The sequence below is a fragment of the Bos indicus genome, chromosome 20 (genome assembly GCF_029378745.1).
Source record: "Bos indicus isolate NIAB-ARS_2022 breed Sahiwal x Tharparkar chromosome 20, NIAB-ARS_B.indTharparkar_mat_pri_1.0, whole genome shotgun sequence".
Classification (NCBI taxonomy): domain Eukaryota; kingdom Metazoa; phylum Chordata; class Mammalia; order Artiodactyla; family Bovidae; genus Bos; species Bos indicus.
In genome coordinates this window covers 18,954,067-18,978,583 of record NC_091779.1, presented here as the reverse complement: position 1 = coordinate 18,978,583, position 24,517 = coordinate 18,954,067, and the positions used below count along the sequence as shown (strand labels likewise).

General features: G+C 38.1%; 1 protein-coding gene across 11 annotated transcripts in view; it reads right to left on the bottom strand.

Annotated features, from left to right (window-relative positions):
• The window catches only part of PDE4D (phosphodiesterase 4D), a 1,602,952-nt gene that overhangs the window by 1,235,960 nt on the left and 342,475 nt on the right, over positions 1 to 24,517 (bottom strand). For all 11 annotated transcript variants that reach the window (XM_070774938.1, XM_070774943.1, XM_070774935.1 and 8 more), the window contains one exon: positions 14,323 to 14,457. In XM_070774938.1, coding sequence (XP_070631039.1) covers positions 14,323 to 14,364 — 42 coding nt within the window. In that variant the 5' untranslated portion in view covers positions 14,365 to 14,457. The remainder of the gene's footprint in view (positions 1 to 14,322; positions 14,458 to 24,517) is intronic.

The window sequence follows — 24,517 nt, the reverse complement described above, 5'->3', positions numbered from 1 at the left end:
AACACTGGTCTACATAATTTAAGGATTAAGAGTGGAAGGGAACACATCAATAAAGAGGGAGGGAAAGTAAACAGACCTCAGGGTTAGGGTTTAAAAGTGTTCAGTGCAAATGCCTTCCCAATTCCTGTGTTGTCTTATCTGCAAAAAAAGGAGAGATAATAACACAGCCTAATTTACATGGTTATTATGAGTCTCAAATAAGGTAATGTTTGTGAAAATCACTTTGCAATTGAAAAGCATGATATGAATTCTTTGTATAGCAATTACCCCAATGAGGTCTCTGTATACACAAAATAAAGAGCACTTGATAAGAAAATGAAAATGCTTCAGAAAAAACTATGGAGAGGAACAGATGGTTACATAGATGATATATAATGACATAATAGATGAAATAACAGATGAGAACTTCTTACTAAATTACAATGGACTGTTTATACAATTCTGAAAAATACATTTATCTGTCTCTTTAGGGTGTTTTATGCTCAGTAATGGAAATAATAAAAGAAAACATTCAGTAGTTTAATTTTAAAGAGGAGGAAAAATCTAGGAAAGCTCAAGTGAAAACAGAAAGCCATGAAAAATAGAAAGCACAACAATCTAATCACGGAAATATTTTCAAGTCTGGGGATCAAAATATGTACTTGACAACACATTTTAGGCTCATGATTTCTGAAATAAACTATTTCTTAGATGCTGCAAAATCATGCTATCTTTAGAAGCTAAACTATTGTAGAATTTGGAACAAAAGATTATGTATCTGTCAAAGATGGACTCTACACATTGGTATTTGTGAAGGTGTGCGTCAGCTGAGTGGAAAGATTAAGCAAGAGTAATGCACTTGGGAGGAGAAGGCAATGGACCCCACTCCAGTACTCTTGCCTGGAAAATTCCATGGATGGAGGAGCCTGGTAGGCTGCAGTCCATGGGTCGCGAAGGGTCGGACGTGACTGAGCGACTTCACTTTCACTTTTCACTTTCATGGATTGGAGAAGGAAATGGCAAACCACTCCAGTGTTCTTGCCTGGAGAATCCCAGGGACAGGGGAGCCTGGTGGGCTGCTGTCTATGGGATCGCACAGAGTCGGACACGACTGAAGCGACTTAGCAGCAGCAGCAATGCACTTGGGATAGACCTAGAGATTAGCATACTAAGTGAGGTAGTTGGAAAGAGAACAAATACCATAGGATATCACCTATATGTGGAATCTAAAAGACAACACAAAGGAATGTAAGCAGACTCACAGACACAGAGAACAGACTTGTGTTTGCCAAGGGGGAGAGAAGGATTGGGAGTTTGGGATTAGCAGAAGCAAACCAGTATATACAGGATGAATAAACAGCAAGGTCCTACTGTTATATTTTATATATATGTTATATATTATATATATAAATATATATATATATATATATTTAACTGAATTACTTTGTTCTATACCAGAAATTAACACAACATTGTAAATCAACTATACTTAAACAAAATTTTTTTTAAAAAGATTAAGGTACACAAAACCAATCTAGTTTGCTCCTTTGCACACACAAGGAGAGCACAATTGTTTTTAAAGCAAGGAACAAAAACAAAAAACTCTATATGTCTAAGTAGATTCAGTCGATTCCTAAAATTATCTCGTGCAGGATATGTAAAGAGAAATATACATTGTTTTCAGAGAAAGGACATTGATGAAGACTGTGTTGATCTGAGGTAGAGGAAAGGATTAACTCATCCAAGGAATGATTTGAATAAAAGCTCTTGCAATTCTAAAACTCAAAGGTATTTTGTAAAACTGTTTTCTGGGAAGGATGAAAATCTATCTACTCACTTAGGCAAATCTAGTCACTCCAATCTGAAAGACTACTCTAATTAGAAATGAAACATTTGGAAAAACATACTCAAAGGGTCCTATGGTCCACATGGTCAATTTACTAAGATAAATTGCTGTGTTTGCATAGGTGCCATCTTAAAATCTATGTACAGTTATAAAAAAGAAACTAACTTAATATTCTTCATCCCTACACCCACACAACAGTATAAAAATCCACTTTTAATTAAGATGTATGCATAGAACTTAAATATTTTAAAATACCTTGACTGTTCACTTTTATTATCAAAACCTACATAATTTGGAGGAGATTTTCCTCATATTTTATGCTATTATTTCAAATATTTATAATGCAGGTATATTAAACATAAGTACTAGTTATTTTTGTACCTCAGTTTGTCCATCTAATACAGATAAAAATGGTACCCATATTATAGAATTTTGGTTTTGAAGATTACCTAAAATGAGTAAATATTAACTCAATATTAACTAAAATGATTAAATATTTATAAAGTGTTGGCATTTGGTTGCACTCAATGAATCTTCATTATAAAATATCATATTACAAAAGTATTTTATAAGGTAATTTGAAACAGCATAGCTTATAGTACTCTAATGGTAGAAAGCACAGAGGAACTAAAGAACCTCTTGATGAGGGTGAAGGAGGAGAGTGAAAAAGCTGGCTTAAAGCTACATATTAAAAAAACTAAGATCATGGCATCTGGCCCCATCACTTCATGGCAAATAGAATGGGAAATGGTGGAAGCAGTGACAGATTTCCTCTCCTTGGGCACTAAAATCACTGCGGATGGTGACTGCAGCCTGGAAATCAGAAGATGATCGCTTCTTGGCAGGAAGGCTATGGCAAACCTAGACAGTGTGTTAAAAAGCAAAGACATCACTTTGCCAACAAAGTGTCCATATAGTCAAGGCTATGGTTTTTCCATTAGTCACGTATGGTTGTGAGAGCTGGACTGTAAAGAAGGCAGAGCACTGAAGAATTGATGCTTTCGAACTGTGGTGTTAAAGAAGACTCTTGAGAGTCCCTTGGACTGCAAGGAAATCAAACTAGTCAATTCTAAAGGAGATCAACCCTGAAAATTCACTGGAAGGATTTATGCTAAAGCTGAAACTGCAATACTTTGGTCACCTGATGTGAACAGCCAACTCATTGGAAAAGACCCTGATGCTGGGAAAGACTAAAGGCAAAAGAAGAGGGTGACAGAAGATGAGATGGTTGGATGGCATCACCAAGTCAATGCACATGAACTTGGGCAAACTCCAGGAGATGGTGAGGGACAGGGAGTCCTGGTGTGCTACAGTCCATGGGGATGAGAAGAGTTGGACACAACTGAACAACAGCTTAGGCCAAGTACTCCAGTACCAGGATATACACACAAAATATTTGAATGACCCCAAGTATTGAGACTTCTGCAGACAAACAAAATGAACAAAGCCCTCGTGCCAGATAATCATATGACATTCAGAGTCCTTGCCAGCATTTCTGGGCATACCTGAAGTTGAGGAACTTGTGTGCTGTTGTTTAGTCACTAAGTTGTATCGAACTCTTTTGCAGCCTCATGGACTATAGCGGGCCAGGCTCCTCTTTCATGGGATTTCCCAAGGAAGAATACTGGAATGGGTTGCCATCTCCTTCTCCAGGGAATCTCCAGGATTCAAGGATGAAACCCACATCTCCTGCATTGGCAAGTGGATTCCTTACAACTGAGCCTTCAGGGAAGCCCAACCTGTGTGTATCGAGGTGGAATTTGTCGCAGCTCCTTTGAACAACTGTCCCAGTTAGGAACCATCAGTGTTCCTCCCTGCACTTTTCTTTCCTTATCTCAAGTGTGAATACAGTCTTCTTCCTCCTCACATCCTGGGGTAAAATTGTTACAATGCGGTTGTAATTACAGGCTTAAAGAAAGGTTTGAGGGGAAAAAAATAAAAATAAGCAAGGCAAACAAACAAAATCTTTAAACCCCAACAACCCAGTACTCCTAAAGTGGTTTTGACCAGGCCATCTCCACTGTGGGGACCGTTGGTAAGTCCCCAGCTGCTTCCATGTGCGTCTTTTCCTGCAGGGGCTTTCTCCCATCTTTTCACTGCCCAGAGTCCCCCGAAACACTGCTCCCTGAATTGTACCTCCCTTGAATAGCCAGGGGCATGTTAAAAAATTCTCGTACTTTATTATGCAAAAGAGTTTACTTTCCTTAGAATGTAACCTTTTTTTCTAACAAGTCTGGGGGCTTCCATTCACAATTAAAATGTGTCCCTAAACAAAAGTCTCCTCTATTTTCTTTCACACTACAGAATGCAAAAACATTTGGAGTTTAAAATATAATATTGTTGCCCAACTGTATGTATCTGCCTGCAATGCAGGAGACCTGGGTTCAATGCTTGGGTTGGTAAGATCCCCTGGAGAAGGAAAAGGTAACCCAGTCCGGCATGCTTGTCTGGGAAATGCCATGGGCAGAGGAGCCTGGTGGGCTATAGTCCATGGAGTCACAAAGAGTCAGACAGGACTTAGCAACTAAACAACAACAAATTAGATTCTGTTGTTTATAGATATACACACAGTTGAAAGTGAAAGTATTAGTCACTCAGTCATGTCTGACTCTGCAACCCCATGGACCCACCCGAAGTTGGAATAGTTCACTCCAGTAAAGAACTTTTACTTCATATTTTAATTATATTCTTACTGAGTATAGAATGCTAGGTTAACAGTTTTGTCTCAGGACTTAAAAAGATGCCACTCCTTTGTCTTCTTACCTGCATAGTTTCTGAAAACTTCTAGCTAACTCTCCTTACTGCTTTATCAGCATTCTCCTTCTCTTTGATGGGTATGTCTGCTTCTTGCCAGATTCCGGGTTGGTTGGCTGTTTTACAACTTCAATTCTTTGATGGATTCTTTAAAGTCATGAATGTGCAGTGTGTCTGGATTTTTACTTATTGGAAGGATGGGAATGGCATTCTTTGCAACTTTCTATACCTCTGAGCTTAAACTAGAAGATGGATGGTTCACCTCAGAATTCTTCTATGTTCTAAAGTTACTCTTCTAGGAGTAATAGAAGTAATAGGGGTTTGGTGCCCGTTTGGACTCACTGATAATTCAGTACCCTTTGATATTTTTAGTGGAATGAGTATACTCTTGGCTAAGAACTGACCTTGCTTATGCAAACAATATATCTAAAAAACCATAAAGATTTGATCAGAACTTTGAAATATAGTGATAGAAGACCATCTCATAATCTCCTCAGAAAACACTGGGTCATAAGAAAACTCTATTAGAAATATTTTCACTTATATCTATTCTAAGCCACTTTAGTCAACATCTAACTCCTCCATTTTTAAAGGGGGGTGTTTTTTATTTTCCCTTCTCATCTTAAAAGGTTTTCAGCCTTGTTTTGGAAAGTCAGAACATACAAATGCTTTCTAAATAGACAACAATACTACCCACTGGAGGAGATGCTCCTCTCTGACTGCTTTGCCAATTACTTCATTTATTTTGGGTGAGGAAATAGATCTGAATCCCTGCATGAGCAATTCCAAAAAAAAACACAGAATCTTTTATGTCTTCATATGCATACATACTGAAGATTTCTCACTGTTTCCTCAACACCCTTGTTTGCCTTCAAATATCCCTTCAGAGACTATCATTTCTGAGCAACATCTATGTCTCTCTTGATATGATTCATCTTATATTGAAAGGCAACCCTGATGGTAAATTAATGCTATGTACTGGCCTCTTCTACAAAAATATAAATTGGGCATTTAATATTTTAAAGTATAAGGCAAAGATGAAGATCTGTAAAACTTGTTTTTGTTTTAAATGAATTTGTAGAAAAGATGATTTTTGTCATAGCACTGTGGTATTATTGCTTGTTTTTAGTAGTTGTAATACATTTTGTTTTTAATGTTCAGTGAGCCAGATTCTCTGAAGAGCTTAAATCCCAACCTAGAATGTTAATTCTCTGAACCTCCAGGGTATCATTTGGTGTGCAGCTCTGTGGGGTATGACTGCTGTAGTGCAGTCAAATAGTTGGCGAGGACTTAATAAATACTGTTGACTAACAAATTCAGGAGGCCACGGACAATAAACATGGCCAAATCATGAGTATAGAAGCACTAACACCAACATAGAAATCCAGACTGCCATAATGGTAAAGGATTTGGGAGGATGACAGTCATGATACTAAGACAGTTTTAAGCTAAATGTCTTATTCCCAATCCCTGTGCTAATAATAGGGCTATCCCCCCAAATTCCATGTGTGTGGTATATGACCAATGTAGGCAATAGAAGAACTTGGAAGCAAGGTCAGGGCTCTAACTACATAACCATTAATCATTCTTGGCCTTGACATAAAGAATTTTAATATCCACATAGGGAACCATTTGAACCATCAAGAACAACTTTTTCTAACAATAAAAGTAAAGGATTTTTGTTAATCTGTTTATAATGGACCAATTCTATTTAAAAAAAAGCCTAAGGCTCAAAAGACTTGGTACAGAAGCATGTGACACAACTGTGGATCACACAACACTATTTGGGAATGTTTTTTGCTTTGCTGTTTTGGCTTTTTGTTCATTTTTATTTTGCAATGCGCTTTCAATACTGTTTTCTTATTTTACTCTTAAAAAATCATAGTAGATAGTGAGAGCATTTGATACTAATCTAATGATTTATGGTTTTCTCGACCTTCTTCTCCCACCAGGATGCAAAGTGGCAAAGCCAAGACTGTCACTCAGGAACTTATGGCCCATCCCTGGGCTGCCTTTGGAAGCACTGACCTTGGAAAACTATGTAAACACAGTGATCATTTTAACTGAAATCATTTTTTAACGTTCAAAACCCTTCCTTATAGATGGCCATTTTAATAATCCAAAATGATATTTAATTTAAAAAATAGAAAACTGCTTTTAGTTAAAACTAAGTGGCCTTCATAAGTAAACTTTTTTTTTTTTTCTGGAGTGATAAACTACTAATAGAAAACTCCACCAAATTATTACACTTTTCTTCACAACTTCACTTTGTTATAGAGCAATACTATCTGTAGGAGTCATTCTTTAATATTCATCATCAACTCAACAAAACTTCTCTCCATTTTTATGTATCTTTGATGTTTACATTGTGAAGTACAATATATGCAATTATTTCTTGGATATAATCATTCAGAATTCAACTCCAACTTGCAATTGCCCAAAAATGAAAGAGCAAACACATCACATTATCAGGAAAAAAAAAAAAAAGTGGAGGTTTATTCCAAGGCAACAATGTAATGATTGACTCTGGCCACTGAAATTGTCATGCTATTGATTTTGCAGCAAATGGTGGCTGATCAGCCCCTATTCTTTGAGATCTATTCTCCATACTCATATCACTTAGACTTGGGTATTCTTGTGCTATTGTTGATTACCCAAGACAAATTCTTTTTAACCACTCAAAAATAATCTATGTTTCTGCAACAATGAGTGTAATTGACAATCATGGCACATTATTCACAGTTTAAAATATCCTGCCAAAGAGGATACCCGGGATGCAAAGAACAAGTGCACAGGAGTGTAAGAGAGATAACTTCAGCATCCATGGAAAGAATTAAGGATTAAAGTGGGACAGGCTTGGCTGGTCAGAGTGGGGTGGGGAGATGAAATAATAAAAAGAAAATTACAAAAGTTATAAATTCAGTTGTCAAATATGCTCTTTGGAGTAGAGATCATATGTATCTTACTGGCTGTTGGATACCCAGAGGCTAGCAAGCATAGTTTCTAACACACTGTAGCATTCAAAGAAGATTTTTTGAATTTTGTACAGGAAGAACATAAGCAGGAAGGCAAGATTAATGACCAAAGAAATGGAACCTCTGAAACTACAAGGTCTCATTTCAGTTTATTGCTAATAAAGACACAAACAAGAATATTATTTTGGTTTGGCTTTGTATTTTGCACTTTTCAGAGCATTTTTACCAATAGTATCCCCTCTGACCTTTGGACTTAAAGAGAGACCGTAGAGAAAAATCCAGCTTCCATATACTTAACTTCATCAGGATTCTAAGCTGCTATAATTCTGTCAGTCTCACACCTTAGGTAGTGAGGAATACAGCAGAGAAAGGAGGCCAGTCTGGAAAGAAACCCATTATTTTTTACTTTAACCATAAAACCCCCAGAACAATCAGTCTTACAGAGTAATTGTGAGGAACAATAAATGTAGACATCTCTGAAGTGCCCTAACAAATGTATCATCCTTTCCAAATTTCTTTTCAGTCTCCTCTCTTCAAGTAGGCACCAATGGAATGAAACAGTATATTTCTCAGTTGGGGCCATTAAAAGAGCAGTTGCCTCCCAAAATTCAGCAGTGCAAAAGCACAACTGGAAAAAATTATTTTTCTTAAGTAAAAGATAACTTTGACTTACAAATTTTGGACATCTGAAGCCTTTCGTGACAAGAGAAAGAAATGATCTAGGAAGCCTCTGGGTATATTTCACCAAGTGGGCTCCTGGCTCTTGGTATCCAAACTGGGAAGCCCATTTCTAAGGGCTTTAAATTCAGATGCTAAGTAGTTCCTAGATATTCTGTGCCCTCCAAACAGCAGCACAGGATTTGTTTTCAGTTTTGAACAAACACAACAATTCTATCAAAAAATATAGGGAACATCAATTAAAAGACAGACATCTGGGAAGTGACAATTTTATCCAAGTGTGCAGCATCTAAAAGAATCCTAAGTCAGAGGACAGTCTCATCAAGAAACCAATCAATCCAGTTGAGCATAACATACTGTGAATCTCTCCAAACTGGTAGGAAGAAAATGATTCAGGGTACTAGGAAATTGAGCATTGAATGTAAATTACTACAAGAAATATTCTAATTTAATACATAAGAGAGTTGATTAATGAAGAAAAATTTAAATATATCCAGTTCATCTCTAGGTGAAAAGATTTCTAAAAATTCATAAGTTCAGAGAATGCCAACAGAGATATTATAAGGAAATGTACTTTAGAGTTTTTTAAAAAATAATCCCTAACTTAAAAATACACTATCACTATAGGAATTTCTACGTGCCTCTCCCCTCATCTGTATCTTTACTTCTTACTCCTGGTGAGTATAATGACAGAGGCTTTAATAGAACTGGGTGACTCAGATAATCAGGTCTGAAATTTACAAACCTCTAAAATGTTAGCTCAAATGGTAAGCCCACTGGAAGGACAAGGAGATTTATGTTACTGGATTGGACATTAAGAACAAAACATATGAAATAAGCAAAATGGAAATAGTAAAGGGAGGAAATATATTTTTGAGTAAAATTAAAATTATCCCCTAAGATCTATGAATTACTGATTAGAACCTCAGAAATCATCACTGAGTACCCACAACATAAAATCTAGAAAACAGGAAATGAAGAGAAACATGTTAACTGCATAATTTTCAGTGTTGTCTAGTTGAGAGAATATGCAGACTCTAGAAAATCGGTTGCCAATCTTTGGGCATAAATATAACAGTGACTTATTAGAATCATCCCTTAAAAATAAACAAATAAAGAATAAACCAAACTCATTGTTATGGACTAAATTCTGTGCCCTCCAAATTTCATATGTTGAAATCCTAACTACCAATATAATGATATTGGAGGTGTGGCCTTTGGGAGTAATTAGGATTAGATAAGGTCATGATGTGGGATCCTAATAATAGGATTAGTACCCTTATAAGAAGAGACACTGGAGAAGGCAATGGCACCCCACTCCAGTACTCTTGCCTGGAAAATCCCATGGATGGAGGAGCCTGGTGGGCTGCAGTCCATGGGATCGCTAAGAGTTGGACACGACTGAGTGACTTCACTTTCACTTTTCACTTTCATGCATTGGAGAAGGAAATGGCAACCCACTCCAGTGTTCTTGCCTGGAGAATCCCAGGGACGGGGGAGCCTTGTGGGCTTCTGTCTATGCACAGAGTCAGACACGACTGAAGCGACTTAGCAGTAGCAACTGGTCTTGCAAGCTATACTTGAACCCCTTTCGTGAGAGGAACTGGCTTCATTTCCAGGCATTTCCATTTGATCCATTTCTGGTCCAGACACTATCACTCTGCCCTATAGCTACAAAAAAGCATCTGCAAACCTCAAGATAGAATTTATCAAACAACTATTATGTGATAGATGTTTTCACCTCAGAATGATATTTTTTCTACCTTACAGATACAGACACTAAGGCTCAAAAAAATTAAGTAATATCCTAATGATCAGATCTTTAAGCATCAGTGGATCTGGGGACTGATTCCACATCTCTGAACTCAACAACTATTTTCTTTTCACCACACCAGTGATCTCTAAACTATATTGATTTTGAAAACAGATGACATTAAAAAGTAAGTATAAATATAAATACTTATATATTCCTTTTAAAGCCCACTTTGGAGATTGCTGTACTTTATCACATTAGCTCCCTTATACTCGAGAGACAATAAAAAGCTAGATCAGTGAAAGTATATTCATATTGAAAAATGCCGGAAACTAACATTCTGAAACAATGATTATTACTCTGAACACGAAGACTAGTAAGTCTACTACTTTAAAGATAATTTTCAACAGAACTACAAGCTTCAAGTGTGAAATTTTTAACCTTAGGAGAGTCATACTGTATTAATATTTCATTGGAGAAATGTCAAGGAAAACTTGAATCACAGATCTGATGCTGGGGTCACTGTAAATGGTTCCTTTCCTTTTGGAACCAATGGATTAAAAGAGTCAATAGAGTTAACTCAGGTCACTAATGGGGTGGGGTAGAGTCTTGACTACTGTAGCAAATTAAACTATTTAATTAAAAACAGAGTTGTTACTATAAACATCTTTATAAAATTTTCTAACATATTCTAAAACTAAGATCATGGCATCTGGTCCCATCACTTCATGGCAAATAGATGGGGAAACAGTGGCTGACTTTATTTTTGGAGGCTCCAAATCACTGCAGATGGTGATTGCAGCCATGAAATTAAAAGACACTTACTCCTTGGAAGGAAAGTTATGACCAATCTACATAGCATATTCAAAAGCAGAGACATTACTTTGTCAACAAAGGTCCGTCTGGTCAAGGCTATGGTTTTTCCAGTAGTCATGTATGGATATGAGAGTTGGACTATAAAGAAAGCTGAGCGGCAAAGAATTGATGCTTTTGAAATGTGGTGTTAGAGATGACTCTTGAGAGTCCCTTGGACTGCAAGGAGATCCAACCAATCCATCCTAAAGGAGGTCAGTCCTGGGTGTTCACTGGAAGGACAGATGTTGAAGCTGAAACTCCAATACTTTGGCCACCCGATGTGAGGAGCTGACTCATTTGAAAAGACCCTGATGCTGGGAAAGATTGAAGGCAGGAGGAGAAGGGGACTACAGAGGATGAGCTGGTTGGATGGCATCACCGACTCAATGGACGTGGGTTTGGGTGGGTTCCGGAAGTTGGTGTTGGACAGAGAGGCCTGGCGTGCTGAGGTTCATGGGGTCGCAAAGAGTTGGACACGACTGAGCAACTGAACTGAACGGAACTATGTTAACTATTTTCTTTCTGTCCTAAACTGCTATGCTTTTCAGGTAGCAGGAGAAAAAAATCCTAGATGTCTACAACTAAATGCTGCTCCAGAGTAAATTAAGAGGCACCATGTAAACACATTGAGGCAGGAGAAGGCAAGTTTTAAATAGAGACATTCGTTGATCTATTACAATTCAGAATAGTAAGTAAAAATTAATCCTTTTTTCTATGTGGGATTTTCCTGCTGTGAAACTTATAGGAGAATAATAACTCACTAAGCCTCACTTTTCCAATCATTATTTTGAGATAGGATGGTTTTACACTAAAATGTAAAATTCTGTAATTACCGTGTATGTGTCACTTGTTCAGTCCCATTAAAGCAAAAGTCAGAACAGCAAGAATTGTGCCTAGATTCAACAGATGACAAAGACACTTCCTGAGGTTAACAGCACAGAGAGAAATCTGAGCTATGCCCTTGATATATGGGCAAAGAACCAAAACCTGGGAGAAAATGTGGCCTTAAGCACCCCAAGAGGCATAAAACTCAAAGAAGTCATAGAAGAACTTTAATTATATTTGCAAAAATAAAATGCCAGTCTAATAAGAGATGGCTTGAAAACTTTAAAAAGAGATAAATCCCTCATACCACAAAACTTGTAGAAGAATCTTCTACTTGTCATGGCCACTGGGGTCATGTCTCACTTTTGCACTGTCCAATGTCCATTTCCTCCTTTTTGTATCTATGACTACTATAAATTATCCTCCCAAACTAGCAAAATGTCACTTAAAGTAAAAGTGGTTTGCTTATATTCTTATATTTAACATTTTTAATGCATCCCTTCCAAATAAAGGAAGAATTCAAAGCATTCATCATTAAAAGAGACACTGCACCAGGTCTTCAGAGAGGAGAAAAATATGAACACTGCTTTAAGCGCTCAAGAACAAATCAGGTGACTCTCATAAATAAAGATGGTCTTTTTTCCCTCCCATTTCGTGTACCTTAGGTTTTCACAATGACAGATACAAGATACACAGAGACATGCAGGGAGGAGCAGAGGCCATTTTCAACACTTAGAACATTCCCTTTTATTTTCAAATGTCATAATGCCAAAGAAAAACATTCTCAGATCCAAAATCAAATTAATTCTTTAAACTTTCCTCACCCAAAAATGGAAAATATCTAAGTGTAGAATTTTGAACCCTGTTATGGCAAAGACTTAAGGAGCAGGGATGACATTCTTAAGCCAGTGCAAACTAAACTTTAAAAACTCTAAAGGGACAAGTTTTCACCAGGCAAAGAGTCTGGCTCTTTTCTCTGGTAACAGTAGTCTCTTGCTCAGAGTCATTTAATTAAGTGGGAGCACTTTCTTTATGCCAGTGGGTTTTCAAGAAGCTAAGAAGCAGTGAAATGAGAGCTATACTGTTCACATTTGGACAAATGTAGGCAACTCAGATTCTCTTAATCTTGGAAGCATGAGCCTTTCCACCAAAATGAAAATTTTTGCATTAAGCAAATATAAATAGGAAATCTCCTAGCATCATTAAGTACTCAGAGTTCATTAAAGTCAGAGTTCAATTAATCATTTGCTTTTAGAATATTTTTCTCCAAGAACAGGGAAATGTTTAACAATAAATTTTAAATTATCCAAAATATTCTCTTTTGCCTTTATACATTTTCTTCATATAGCATGTCTCTGAAATTTAATAAAAGAAAGAAGTATTATGTGAATGGATTGCTTTCAAATTTAACTTAAGAAAAACTCAGTCACAGGAAGACATTTTTGCAGTTTGGTAATTTGTATGCAGGTCACCGTCTATCACAATGAGAAACTGTGTGATAATAGAAGGAATTCCAGGCTCCATGCCGTAGCCCTTGATTCTACATAATAATCCGTATGTCTGAACACCAAAATAAAAAAAGGAATCTGGACATTCCCTCAGAGTTCGTTGAATTTCCTGTGTTGGTTATTAAGCAAAGTTACTATTCAGTCCAAGAACAGGCATACTTCTGGGTGCATGCTCATTTGTTTTTAAAAACCCTACTGGGCACTATACTTCCTTCTCCATTATTCCTGCATCGCTCACCCTTAAAAGCTGGATGGTAATTAATCCTATAGAAAGAATTAACGATGGCCTTGGGCCATCACCAAGAATCACTGGTCATAACACAAAAGCATTCCGTACTAAGAAACGTGTTTGCATTTATGGTTTTTCTAACGCGTTCAAATGAATGTTCCTACGTCATAACTACATCTGTTTGGATGCCTTTTCCCCCCTTGGGTAAATGAACAAAGGGGCCTGTTCTTAGAGCTTGCCTGATGGAAATTAACGGTCTACTTTCATCCTTGCCTTGTGTAGCTTTCTTTGAGTTGCTGTTTCCTCATGCTTTCTTTCATAAACTAGTAGAAATCTAAAAATTATCACTAATTTGGTACCTTAAGAACACTAAGTGAATAACAATCTCCATCAAAAATAAAACAAAAAATTAAAGGAGGAGAGAGATTAGAGACATACTCCAGGGTAGAAAACTCATGGAAGTGATGACGCACTGATTAAGTGTTCACATTTTTCATCAAGTACGTGAACTTGCAGAATGTGATTGATTGATGTACCCTGTAATGTAAATTCAATTTACCCTTTTGGACTTGCCTGGGAAGTTTGCTATTCAAGACATAAATTTCTTCAGTTTCAACTTTTTATATTTTATGCATGCTTCTAAAAATCAGGGTGTCCGATATCTTGCCAGTGGGCATATACAAATGAATGGTAAGGTATATAAACCGGCTGAAAGAGAATTCCCATCAAATGTCAACCAGGCCACTGAGACAAACAAGTCTTCATTTGTTAATAAGCTGTGTACAATCAGAGAACTCAAAGTCAACCAAGGGTTTCTCACGAGTCTGATCATGAAAGCACAGTATTAAAATCCAAAAGAAAACAGCAAAAAGTTGTGGGTACACAGTTTTAGAAAATAAATGAAAACAAAATGTACTTACACTTTTGCTCCGGGAAAGCAAATCACAGGTATTTCTTTTCATGGTGGTGCTTTAAGTAATTTAAACAGGCAATAGTTGTTTCCAATGTCACTGCTCTCACTGCAACAATTATCCACTCAAAAGCCAATTGGCATTCTGAAGAGAAAGGCAAGGAAATGTTTAATCAAGTATATGAGTTACACATGCACTTTGAAATGCTGTCTTAGAGTGGGACAGTAATTCTTCAATTATTCATCAAAACAGGCTAAAATGGTGCTGTGTCTAAGCCGTAAAAGTACACACAAGCAACATTTCCAAAACAGCTTTTGTTAAATGTAAGTTAGAGATTTCAGGCACCATCTGTTTTTCATTAAATATTTAAGTCTACATTTCTAGTGGCTGAAAAAAAAAAAAAAAGGTATGGTAGTCACAACCTAAAGTCACACGTATGAAATGAAGATGCATACTGACTTGGGTATGTCCAGATTCTGGCTGGTATAGCTAGGACTCCTCAGTTTTCCAGCTAGGGATCGCTAAAGTTGCTTTGTTCACTGCTGGAATCTTACCCACATCTGAAAGCCCTCTGACCACGGCATCATGGCCTCTTGTTTCACTAGCAACAATCTGCAGTACATGGAAGACATCCCAGTGGCTCTTCAGTGAATTAGTGACCTCTCTACCCATTTAGTTCAAAGAGGTTCCAAGGAATGCTTGAGAGAAATTGTTAACCTAGTCAAGCAGCAACTATTATCTTAAGAATATTCTACAGCAGCTGCCACAAGAAAGACATGATAGCCACATTGCCTATTCTTCACTTCCACTAAGAAGATGATTCTGTGTTTTGAGCTTTGAAGAAAGAGCAAAGAGGATAGTTAAATGTGCTGTGTCCCATTTCTGACATTCAGCTATATCTGGACATAGATTAGAAGCTCATAGGGTATATTGGCATGTAGGCTGAAGTGCCTTTTGGGAAAGAAGCTCGCCTAAGCGAAAGAGGATGAGGCAGACAGTCCTGACCAAACCACAAGAACTCTGACATTGTAGGTATAGACTGATTCTAACCACAGCATGTAATTCTATCGCTTAGATTTGTTCTAAGCTTCTCAGAAGACTTATGTCTGAGGGTGAATGAAAAGAGTAGCAGTGAACAAGGTCTGAAGGAGTTCGTTTTGCTCAAATGACTGAAAAATATCAAAGGGCGGTGTAGTGTGAATTATACATTCAAAAAAATAATCAAAACAAAAAAACTATATGTACTTTTTAAAAAAACATATAAAACTAAAGGAGAGAGGACTCCAGGGTACACAGTCTATGTGGGCCTCTGGGGGGGAGGCCAGCTCGCAGCAGCAGGAGAACCCTGCCAACCCCACCCTGTCCAAGCAGTGGACAGGTTCCTTCACTTGACAACCCACAGTATTGCTCTCTCAAGGCTCAAAGATTTGTTGGGACACATGTGAGTCACACCTCAAAATTTATGAAAATAAAAGGGAGATGTTTTTAAGGAGGCCAGAGACCCCACAACAGTACATTGGAGCCAGACTCAGAGAAATAGCATTTATTATTGCTCAGAATATACCTAGATACAACTTGGGGACCCAAAAGGCACCAGGGAAAAAAGTCTTTTTCTGGGGTTGATTAAAATGCTTGCCTGAGATTAGAGGAAAAAAAAAAAAGTACAATCAAATGTGAGTGGTTGGAATAAATATGGTCACTTTGAATGTGAATGGATTTTTTTTAAGGGAGTTGGGGTTAGAAGGTGGAACAGACCCACACATGCTAAGTTCTCAGCTACTATACCTCTGGGAATTTAGTCACTTTCAATGCTTAGTTATAATGCGAAACATTTCCTCAGTTCTCAGAAAATGTGAAATTATGTTATTCACCTAGATCAATTTAAGAAGTGAAGATAAATAATATAAACTGTGAACTAAATATTTCATACATAGGGAGGGAAAAAATCAGTAAAATTCTTTGGGAGGCTTACACACTGTATCAGAGAAAAACTCATTCGAAATATTGAATTATTCATTCAGTGTTTAGTGAAAACCCTTAAGGGTAACCATGGAATAGTTGCCCCAGTGGACTAGTGACTCAGTGGTTTTAAATTAACTAATCAGTCAAATTTTTAAAAAAAGAATTTGATCTGATAAGGCTTGCTGAATTAATCAGGTTTTTAGCAAATTTGCCTTGACATATTTAAAGACCATCATTAAGAGATACTTTCCCTTAGGAATTTAGAACCTGTAGAAATCTGAATAGGCTTTCCACAATTAATAGGATTTAATTGAAAACTGACAGTAGATCCGATGACCTTTCTCAGTCTGCATATCTAAAGGAGGCAATATGGCCTTGTAAAAGAGTATGAACCTTGACACCAAATAGGTTAGAATTCACCTCTCCAGTGGAATTCTGTGCAGCTTGAGATAAGTTACTTAACCTCTCTGAGCTTTTTTCAGATCTGAAAAAGGGCTATAATAATATTCGTTTGGGTTTGAGTTTAAATGAACTAATGTGTATAGTGTCTAGGAGACAATGCTAGGCTCTCAACACCACCACCATCATCATCCATCATTACTAACTTTTTTCCTCTTAATATCAAATAGCAAGCAACCACAACATTTTTCCCTTAAAAGTCTAAAATCCTTCAATTAAAGAGTCTTAGGCAAATATACTATCAATTAAGCAGTAATGAATAACATACCAGTTCGGGTCCCAGGAGTAAACAGAACACAATTTTACTAAGATCATTTAAGGAGGGTTACGTAAAGAGACCGTTTTAAAAGATGTGAATAGGACAGAGAAGTCCGTAAAGTATGGTGAAGTAGCCAGAGCTAGCTGTAATGGAGTTTTTACCACCCCACGCTAAAGGGACAAGGAGAGGGATGGGTCAGTATTCCCAGACAATTAGCTGTCAGAGAATGGGTTGCCTTGAGAAGGAAGGTTATTGTCTGGGACATAGCTAGCCTCAGGTGACTCTGAAGGGCAAGAGATGAGGGAATAAATTTGATTACACTCTCCTCTACCCTTCTGATCCTGCTGGGACTTCCCACCAGCCAAGTGCAAGGAAGCCAGAGGGCAGAGAAAGCTGCTGCCTACATCTCATTGGCCAGCCTCCTGCCAGGCAAAGTGATTCCTAGGGTGGGGCAGGGAGGAGGATGTAGCTGAGGGGACAGGAAAGCTGTTCCACACAAATCTGATCTGCAGTCTATGAAGAAGATGGCACTTTTCTGCCATCTCATCTCAGCAGAAGAAAAACATCTATCGTTTATCTTTAATCCTTTCAACAACTCTTGAGGTAGATATTGTTATTAATCCCCATCACAAAGAAGATGAAAAAAATCAGCTTCAAGAAGTAGGTTGCCAAGGAAATAGCAGCAGAATCAGGATTCAAACCTGATTTGTCCAACTCCAAAGTCCAATTTTTTGTCTATCCTAATACATTGCTTTGCTGCCAAAATCATGGATCAATGCATTTCTTTAAAAATTGAAGTATAATTGATTTGGAGAAGGAAATGGCAACCCACTCCAGTATTCTTGCCTGGAGAATCCCATGGACAGAGGAACCTGGTGGGCTACAGTCCATGGGGTCGCAAAGAGTCAGACAAAACTGAGCACACAGCACGTAGTTGATTGGCTCAGATGGGAAAGAATCTGCCTGCAATGCAGGAGACCTGGGTTTGATCCCTAGGTGGGGAAGATCCCCTGGAGAAGGGAATGGCAATCTTCTCAAGCATTCTTGCCTGGAGAATTCCATGGACAGAGGAGCCTGGCAGTCCATGGGGTCACAGTCAGACACGACTGAGTCACTAACATGTCTACTTTCTCTATAGTTGATTTACAATGTTATATTAACTTCAGGTATACAGCAAAGTGATTCTGTTATAATACAGACAGACAGACAGGTAGATAGAGATGTATGTGTTCTTTTTTAGATTTTTTTTTCCATTATAGGCTATTACAAGATACTGAATATAGTTCCCTGTGCTATAATTAGGCTCCTGCTGTTTATCTATTTTATATATAATAGTGTGTATCTGTTAATCCCAAACTCCTAACTTATCCCTCTCCCCCTGCTTTCCCCTTTGATAGCCATAAGTTTGTTTTCTATGTCTATGGGTCTATTTCTGTTTTCTAAATATATGATATCACTTAGATGTAGAATCTAAAAAATGACACAAATGAAGCAATGCATTTTAATTTCCAACAAGTGGTAACCTCTGCAAGCATCAAAACTGAGCCCAAACCAAAAAATGTTTGATAAAAATAAATCTCCTCTCAGCAAGGCAGTTATCTTAGCTCCTACAAATTCCTCCCTCAGCAAAGACAATGCAGTGAGGCAGCAGAAAGGCTTTCTCCCTCCAGGTGCAGTAAAACACCAATCAGGTTGGGGGAGACACACAGGCGATTTCATCACTAGAGGAGTTTTCACATAAAAGTTAATTAGGGAGAAGGAAGACTCAGCTCCAGCAGAAAACACACTTTAGGAAATAAAAATGAAGAGAGTAGCTAAGTCAGGTAGTGGGTGTCGGCACATTCAGAGATGGAATCTGAGCTGGAGCACCAGGATAAATTTGGCTGCTTTGATGCAAGGAAAGGGAGTTAAGACAAGTTCTTTCCTGGAGACTGAGAATTTACAGAGTGGAAACACTTCACCTGTGAGCCTTCTCACCTAGGTGTCGAAAGAAATAAGTTCCACTTGTCTCAGTGTCATATATATGAGCTAGACAGTGTTAGGAAAATCCCTTACCTTTTTATTTCCACAACCCACCTTATCAGGTTGCCTGGGGTGAATTTGATAATATCTGAGAAAGTTTTCTGGAAACTATAAAGTTCCCTGCAAATGTCAATCAATTCTATTCATTTAAACAACAAATGTGCCAATGCATTCCAAATATGAGTGGAAAGGGGTTCTAACTATTCGCAAATATTAGAGAGGCTATTAAAAGTATTTTATATGTTTCAGAGGAATTTTTTACATTCTTCATTTACCTCCCTTGGAATTAACATTTTTTTTCTTCTGCATGATAGTAAATATGTTTTGATTGCTGAATTATAAAGCTGCTGAAATGCATTAATTCAAAATATGTATTTATTGAGCGTCTCATGTGTGTGGCTCACAGGTTAAAACGTCTGCCTGCAATGCAGGAGACCCGGGCTCGATCCCTGGGTCAGGAAGATCCCCTGGAGAAGGAAATGGCAACCCACTCCAATGTCTTGCCTGGACAATCCCATGGAGGGAGGAGCCTGATAAGCTACAGTCCACGGGGTCGCAAAGAGTCGGACACGACTGAGCTACTTCACTTTCACTTTTTCATATGTGCTAATCAGTTCAGTCAGTCAGTTCAGTCACTCAGTCGTGTCTGACTCTTTGCGACCCCATGAATCGCAGCACGCCAGGCTTCCCCATCCATCATCAACTCCCAGAGTTTACTCAAACTCATGTCCATCGAGTCGGTGATGCCATTCAGCCATCCCATCCTCTGTCGTCCCTTTCTCCTCCTGCCCCCAATCCTTCCCAGCATCAGGGTCTTCTTTTCCAATGAATCAACTCTTCGCATGAGGTGGCCAAAATATTGGAGTTTCAGCTTTAGCATCATTCCTTCCTAAGAACACCCAGGACTGATCTTCTTTAGAACGGACTGGTTGGATCTCCTTGCAGTCCAAGGGACTCTCAAGAGTCTTCTCCAACACCACAGTTCAAAAGCATCAATTCTTCGGCGCTCAGCTTTCTTCACAGTCCAACTCTCATATCCATACATGACCACTGGAAAAACCATAGCCTTGACTAGATGGACCTTTGTTGGCAAAGTAATGTCTCTGCTTTTGAATATGCTATCTAGGTTGGTCATAACTTTTCTTCCAAGGAGTAAGCGTCTTTTAATTTCATGGCTGCAATCACCACCTGCAGTGATTTTGGAGCCCCAAAAAATAAAGTCAGCCACTGTTTCCACTGTTTCCCCATCTATTTGCCATGAAGTGATGGGACCGGATGCCATGATCTTCGTTTTCTGAATGTTGAGCTTTAAGCCAACTTTTTCACTCTCCTCTTTTATTGTCATCAAGAGGCTCTTTAGTTCCTCTTCACTTTCTGCCATAAGAGTGGTGTTATCTGCATATCTGAGGTTATTGATATTTCTCCTGGCAATCTTGATTCTAGCTTGTGTTTCTTCCAGTCCAGCGTTTCTCATGATGTACTCTGCATAGAAGTTAAATAAACAGGGTGACAATATACAGCCTTGACGAACTCCTTTTCCTATTTGGAACCAGTCTGTTGTTCCATGTCCAGTTCTAACTGTTGCTTCCTGACTTGCATATAGGTTTCTCAGGCAGCATGTCAGGTGGTTTGGTATTCTCATCTCTTTCAGAATTTTCCACAGTTTATTGTGATCCACACAGTCAAAGGCTGTGGCATAGTCAATAAAGCAGAAATAGTTGTTTTTGTGGAACTTTCTTGCTTTTTCGATGATCCAGCGGATGTTGGCAATTTGATCTCTGGTTCCTCTGCCTTTTCTAAAACCAGCCTGAACATTTGGAAGTTCACAGTTCGTGTATTGCTGAAGCCTGGCTTGGAGAATTTTGCTAGGCAGTGTACTAATTTCTCAGATGTCCACCAAATTTTCCAGATTCAGGGAGAAAGGATTCTGAGGATACAGTTGCCTATGAATGACCAAGGAATCTGTGTCTCCAATGTAATGTCTTCTCCACCTCATCAAGATAGATTTGTGTAGGGCGGCAGAAAGTAGACATAAAAGTGAAACCAGGATAGGTATCCTCTTTTCTTTATTAGATTCTAATCTAAAAGGAAAATACTAGAAATGGCACATATAAAAAAGTTTATCACTATAAAAGATCATCAAATGAACTGCAATAGAAACAAACTCAATTTATCAAAGAGCATGCACCAAAATATGTACAGGCAAGAAATCAGGAGGCAGCAATGCAAGAACTAAATGCTAAATCAGTTAAAAGAAAAGAAGCTCATCAGGGTATAAAAATCAGATTTTTCATGACAGTGTGAGTTGTCACCATAGCTCACAAGTACCTGCTAATTGGCACTTCCCACACATATGGTGGATAAATTAGACATCTGCCTCAGTGTTCTTCTGCTAAGTCTGTAGTAGAGACAAAGGAACAAAGTAAACTTCTACTTTCCAAAGTTGTGAATTAAGACAAAGGATACCTTCTTGGTTCAGATTTAAACGTTACCATACTGGTTTCTTATTTATACCTCCTTTTTTTCTAGGGTAGCCTGTGAAGGCTGTCTGTTATCTGAGTGCCTGCTAGAAGCTGTAGAATCTGAAATCTAGAAAGAGTTCACAGTGTAATGAGGAAACTGAGGTATAAGAGTGAACTTGATCTGCCTAAGATCATAGAGCTACCTCCCTGGACAAGGCAGAAGTTAGACTGAGGCGTCTGCACTGTGTCCAGGGTTCTGCCCAGCTGAGGAATCTGGCTTGGGCTGGGGTTCTCTTAAAACTCACTCTATACGCCAACCCACTGGCCCCTCTCAGCGTGCCCAGCAAAGCTCCACAATTTGGTTCTTGCTGGAGTCAGAGCAATTTACTTATCACACAAGGATGGCCTGTATTACGAGGTCATAACTCCTGCTCTGGAGGGTGGGTCCCTTCAGTTACCTCTGCATGAACCTCTCCATTGAACCAGAGGAGCCAGGCGGTGTGTAATTCACATCTTTAATCTGACCTTGTCCCATACTCTATTCACAAAATGAACCATTGACCCTCATCTGATCCGTCTAATCATTCTAACACCTGAGCCACGTGGATTTCTATCTGCTATCCCTACATATACATCCTCCGGATTCTTCTGTTCACCAACTTTCTAAATTCTTCTATTTTTCAAAATCCAGCAAAAGGTTTTCCTTCTAATGACAATTTGCCCTGCAGCACCATGTCACGTAATTTTCTGCTTTCTCTGAATACTGACAATAAGGTCTTCATTGCACCACAAAATAATACACTCTTTCATTTCTTTCACTAATTGCTTTATAGGTTTAGTTTTTCCTCTCTCAACTGGGGGTTGAATAAAGTATATTTTAATGCCTTTTCTGCACTGAAAGTTATATGTTTATAAAATACAAATTCTAAAAGTTGAGAGTAATTCATTATTATTCCTTTTGCCCTTTTTATAATGTTGAACATAGTGTTGAATATTCAGCAACTGCTTAACAAAATATATTTTTAAAATAAAAGTATAAACCCATAAGAAAAACATGAGCATTTTAATTAATAACCAGTGTAAATTGGAAATAAAAATGTATCAAAATGTGGAAAATATTCAATCTCAGTATTTAACGAAGAGATGAAAATTAAAATCTCAAGGTTTTTGCTTATCTTGCTTACAAATGAGCTAATTTAAGTTTTTTAAAAAATAAAATATTTGATGATATACATAATAAAATATGCAATTCATATAGTGCTTATTGGTTTCAAAGTGATATAAGTTTTTGGAAAGGAATTTGATAATAAAGTACCAAAATCTATAATGGTGTTGTATATTTTGACATAGCAATTCAGGAATAATATGAAATATGGAAAGTACTTTATATGCAAAAGCATTCTCAACAATGCTAATTACAATGACAAAAATTTGGAAACAATTTAGATGTTCAATAATAATGGAATAGCTAAAGAAAATATGAGAAACCTCATGATGTACTATGCAGTTAAAAATAGATTTTCACAAGAGATTTTAATTACATGAGGAAATTCCCCTGCTATAATGTTAAATGAAAAGAGCAAGATTAAAGTTGTATATACAGTACGATCCTCTCTCATACCCCAAGCTCTCTGAGCCATCATAACTGAGCTTTCAAATTTATGCATTTGAAAGCATGCCAGATGACTCTACTCAGAAGATCCACAAGCATCTCAAACACAACATGTCCGTGTATGAACTCAACCTTTTTTCTTTCTTTACTCCCAAATATGTTTCTTCTTGCATCCTCTTCCTCTCAGTTAATGGCACCACCATCCACCCAGCCACAGCAGCCAAAATCCTGAGCCTCTCCCACTCCTGCTCACCCACGCTCAATCAGTGGTTGTGTCCTGCCAAGCACTTGGCAAAAATTTCACAGTCCTATCCTCTCTTTGCATGTTTCCCACCACTACTCTGAAAACTCTTTCAGAGTTTTACCTGCACCATGTCAGTTACCTTGTAATACGCTTTCTTGTCATCATCATTACCTGCTCATCCCTCCATGCATCATATTTCACTCGTTGCTTATACTGAGCCGCCTGTGGTTCCCCACGTACTCCATGCTGTTTCCCACCTCTGTGTCCTTGTGTTCTGTTTTTTTTTTTCTTTTCCTCTTCCCTCTATATCCATTTCCTTCTTTCTTTACTTGACTACTCCTGTTTCAAGACTCAGTTGAAATGTCATCTCCTCCTGGAAGAGTTTCCTGATTCTCTCTATTTCTAGCCCCACCCCCACTGCCAACTTGGACCCAGGCCTCTCCCTTCCACTTTCCATGTCTTCTGAACGCCCCAAATGCATATTTGCCAAATTATACTGCAATGATCTGTGTCTCACTGACACTGCCATTCTGAACTCTATGAACCTTGAACTCTATGAACTCTATGAAACCTAAAAACATTTTGTGCTTGTATATGTGATCACCACATAACATACACTCATATTTTTTTTCACTGAATTCTGCCAAATTGAACTGCTTCCCTTGACTAGAATTATGAGAAGGAAAGCACATTTTGTCTCTACACTAAAAAACACTTTCCTGTGTACTTTATCCAAATCCAAATCCATCATTCTATTGCCTTCTTTTCCCCAAAACAATAACAGCAGTCTCTCCTCTCCATTCACCAGACATTGGCTAGACACTTGTGGTATGCAATCAACTGTGCTATGGTCTAGGGATGCAAAGATAAATGTGATAAAAAATCACTCTCCACAAGAAGCTCACAGACTAGAGGGGGAGAGAGACAAATAGCACAACACAATACGTGCTCTGACAGAGGCTCAGAATAGCTGGTGTGGGACCCAGAGGAGGCAGAAAGTGATTCATCTGCCTCATGGCTTCAAAGTCTGTTTCCAGTTATTCTGCTCTTATGAACACTCTAAGTTATTCAAATACCACTTCATATACTGATGTTTTTCCCCAAGTAGAGAGAAAGGAATGTGGAAGTCAGGCCAAGCAGTTGCTTTCATCTCTTTGCATGTCTGGTTAGACCTTTCTCCCAGC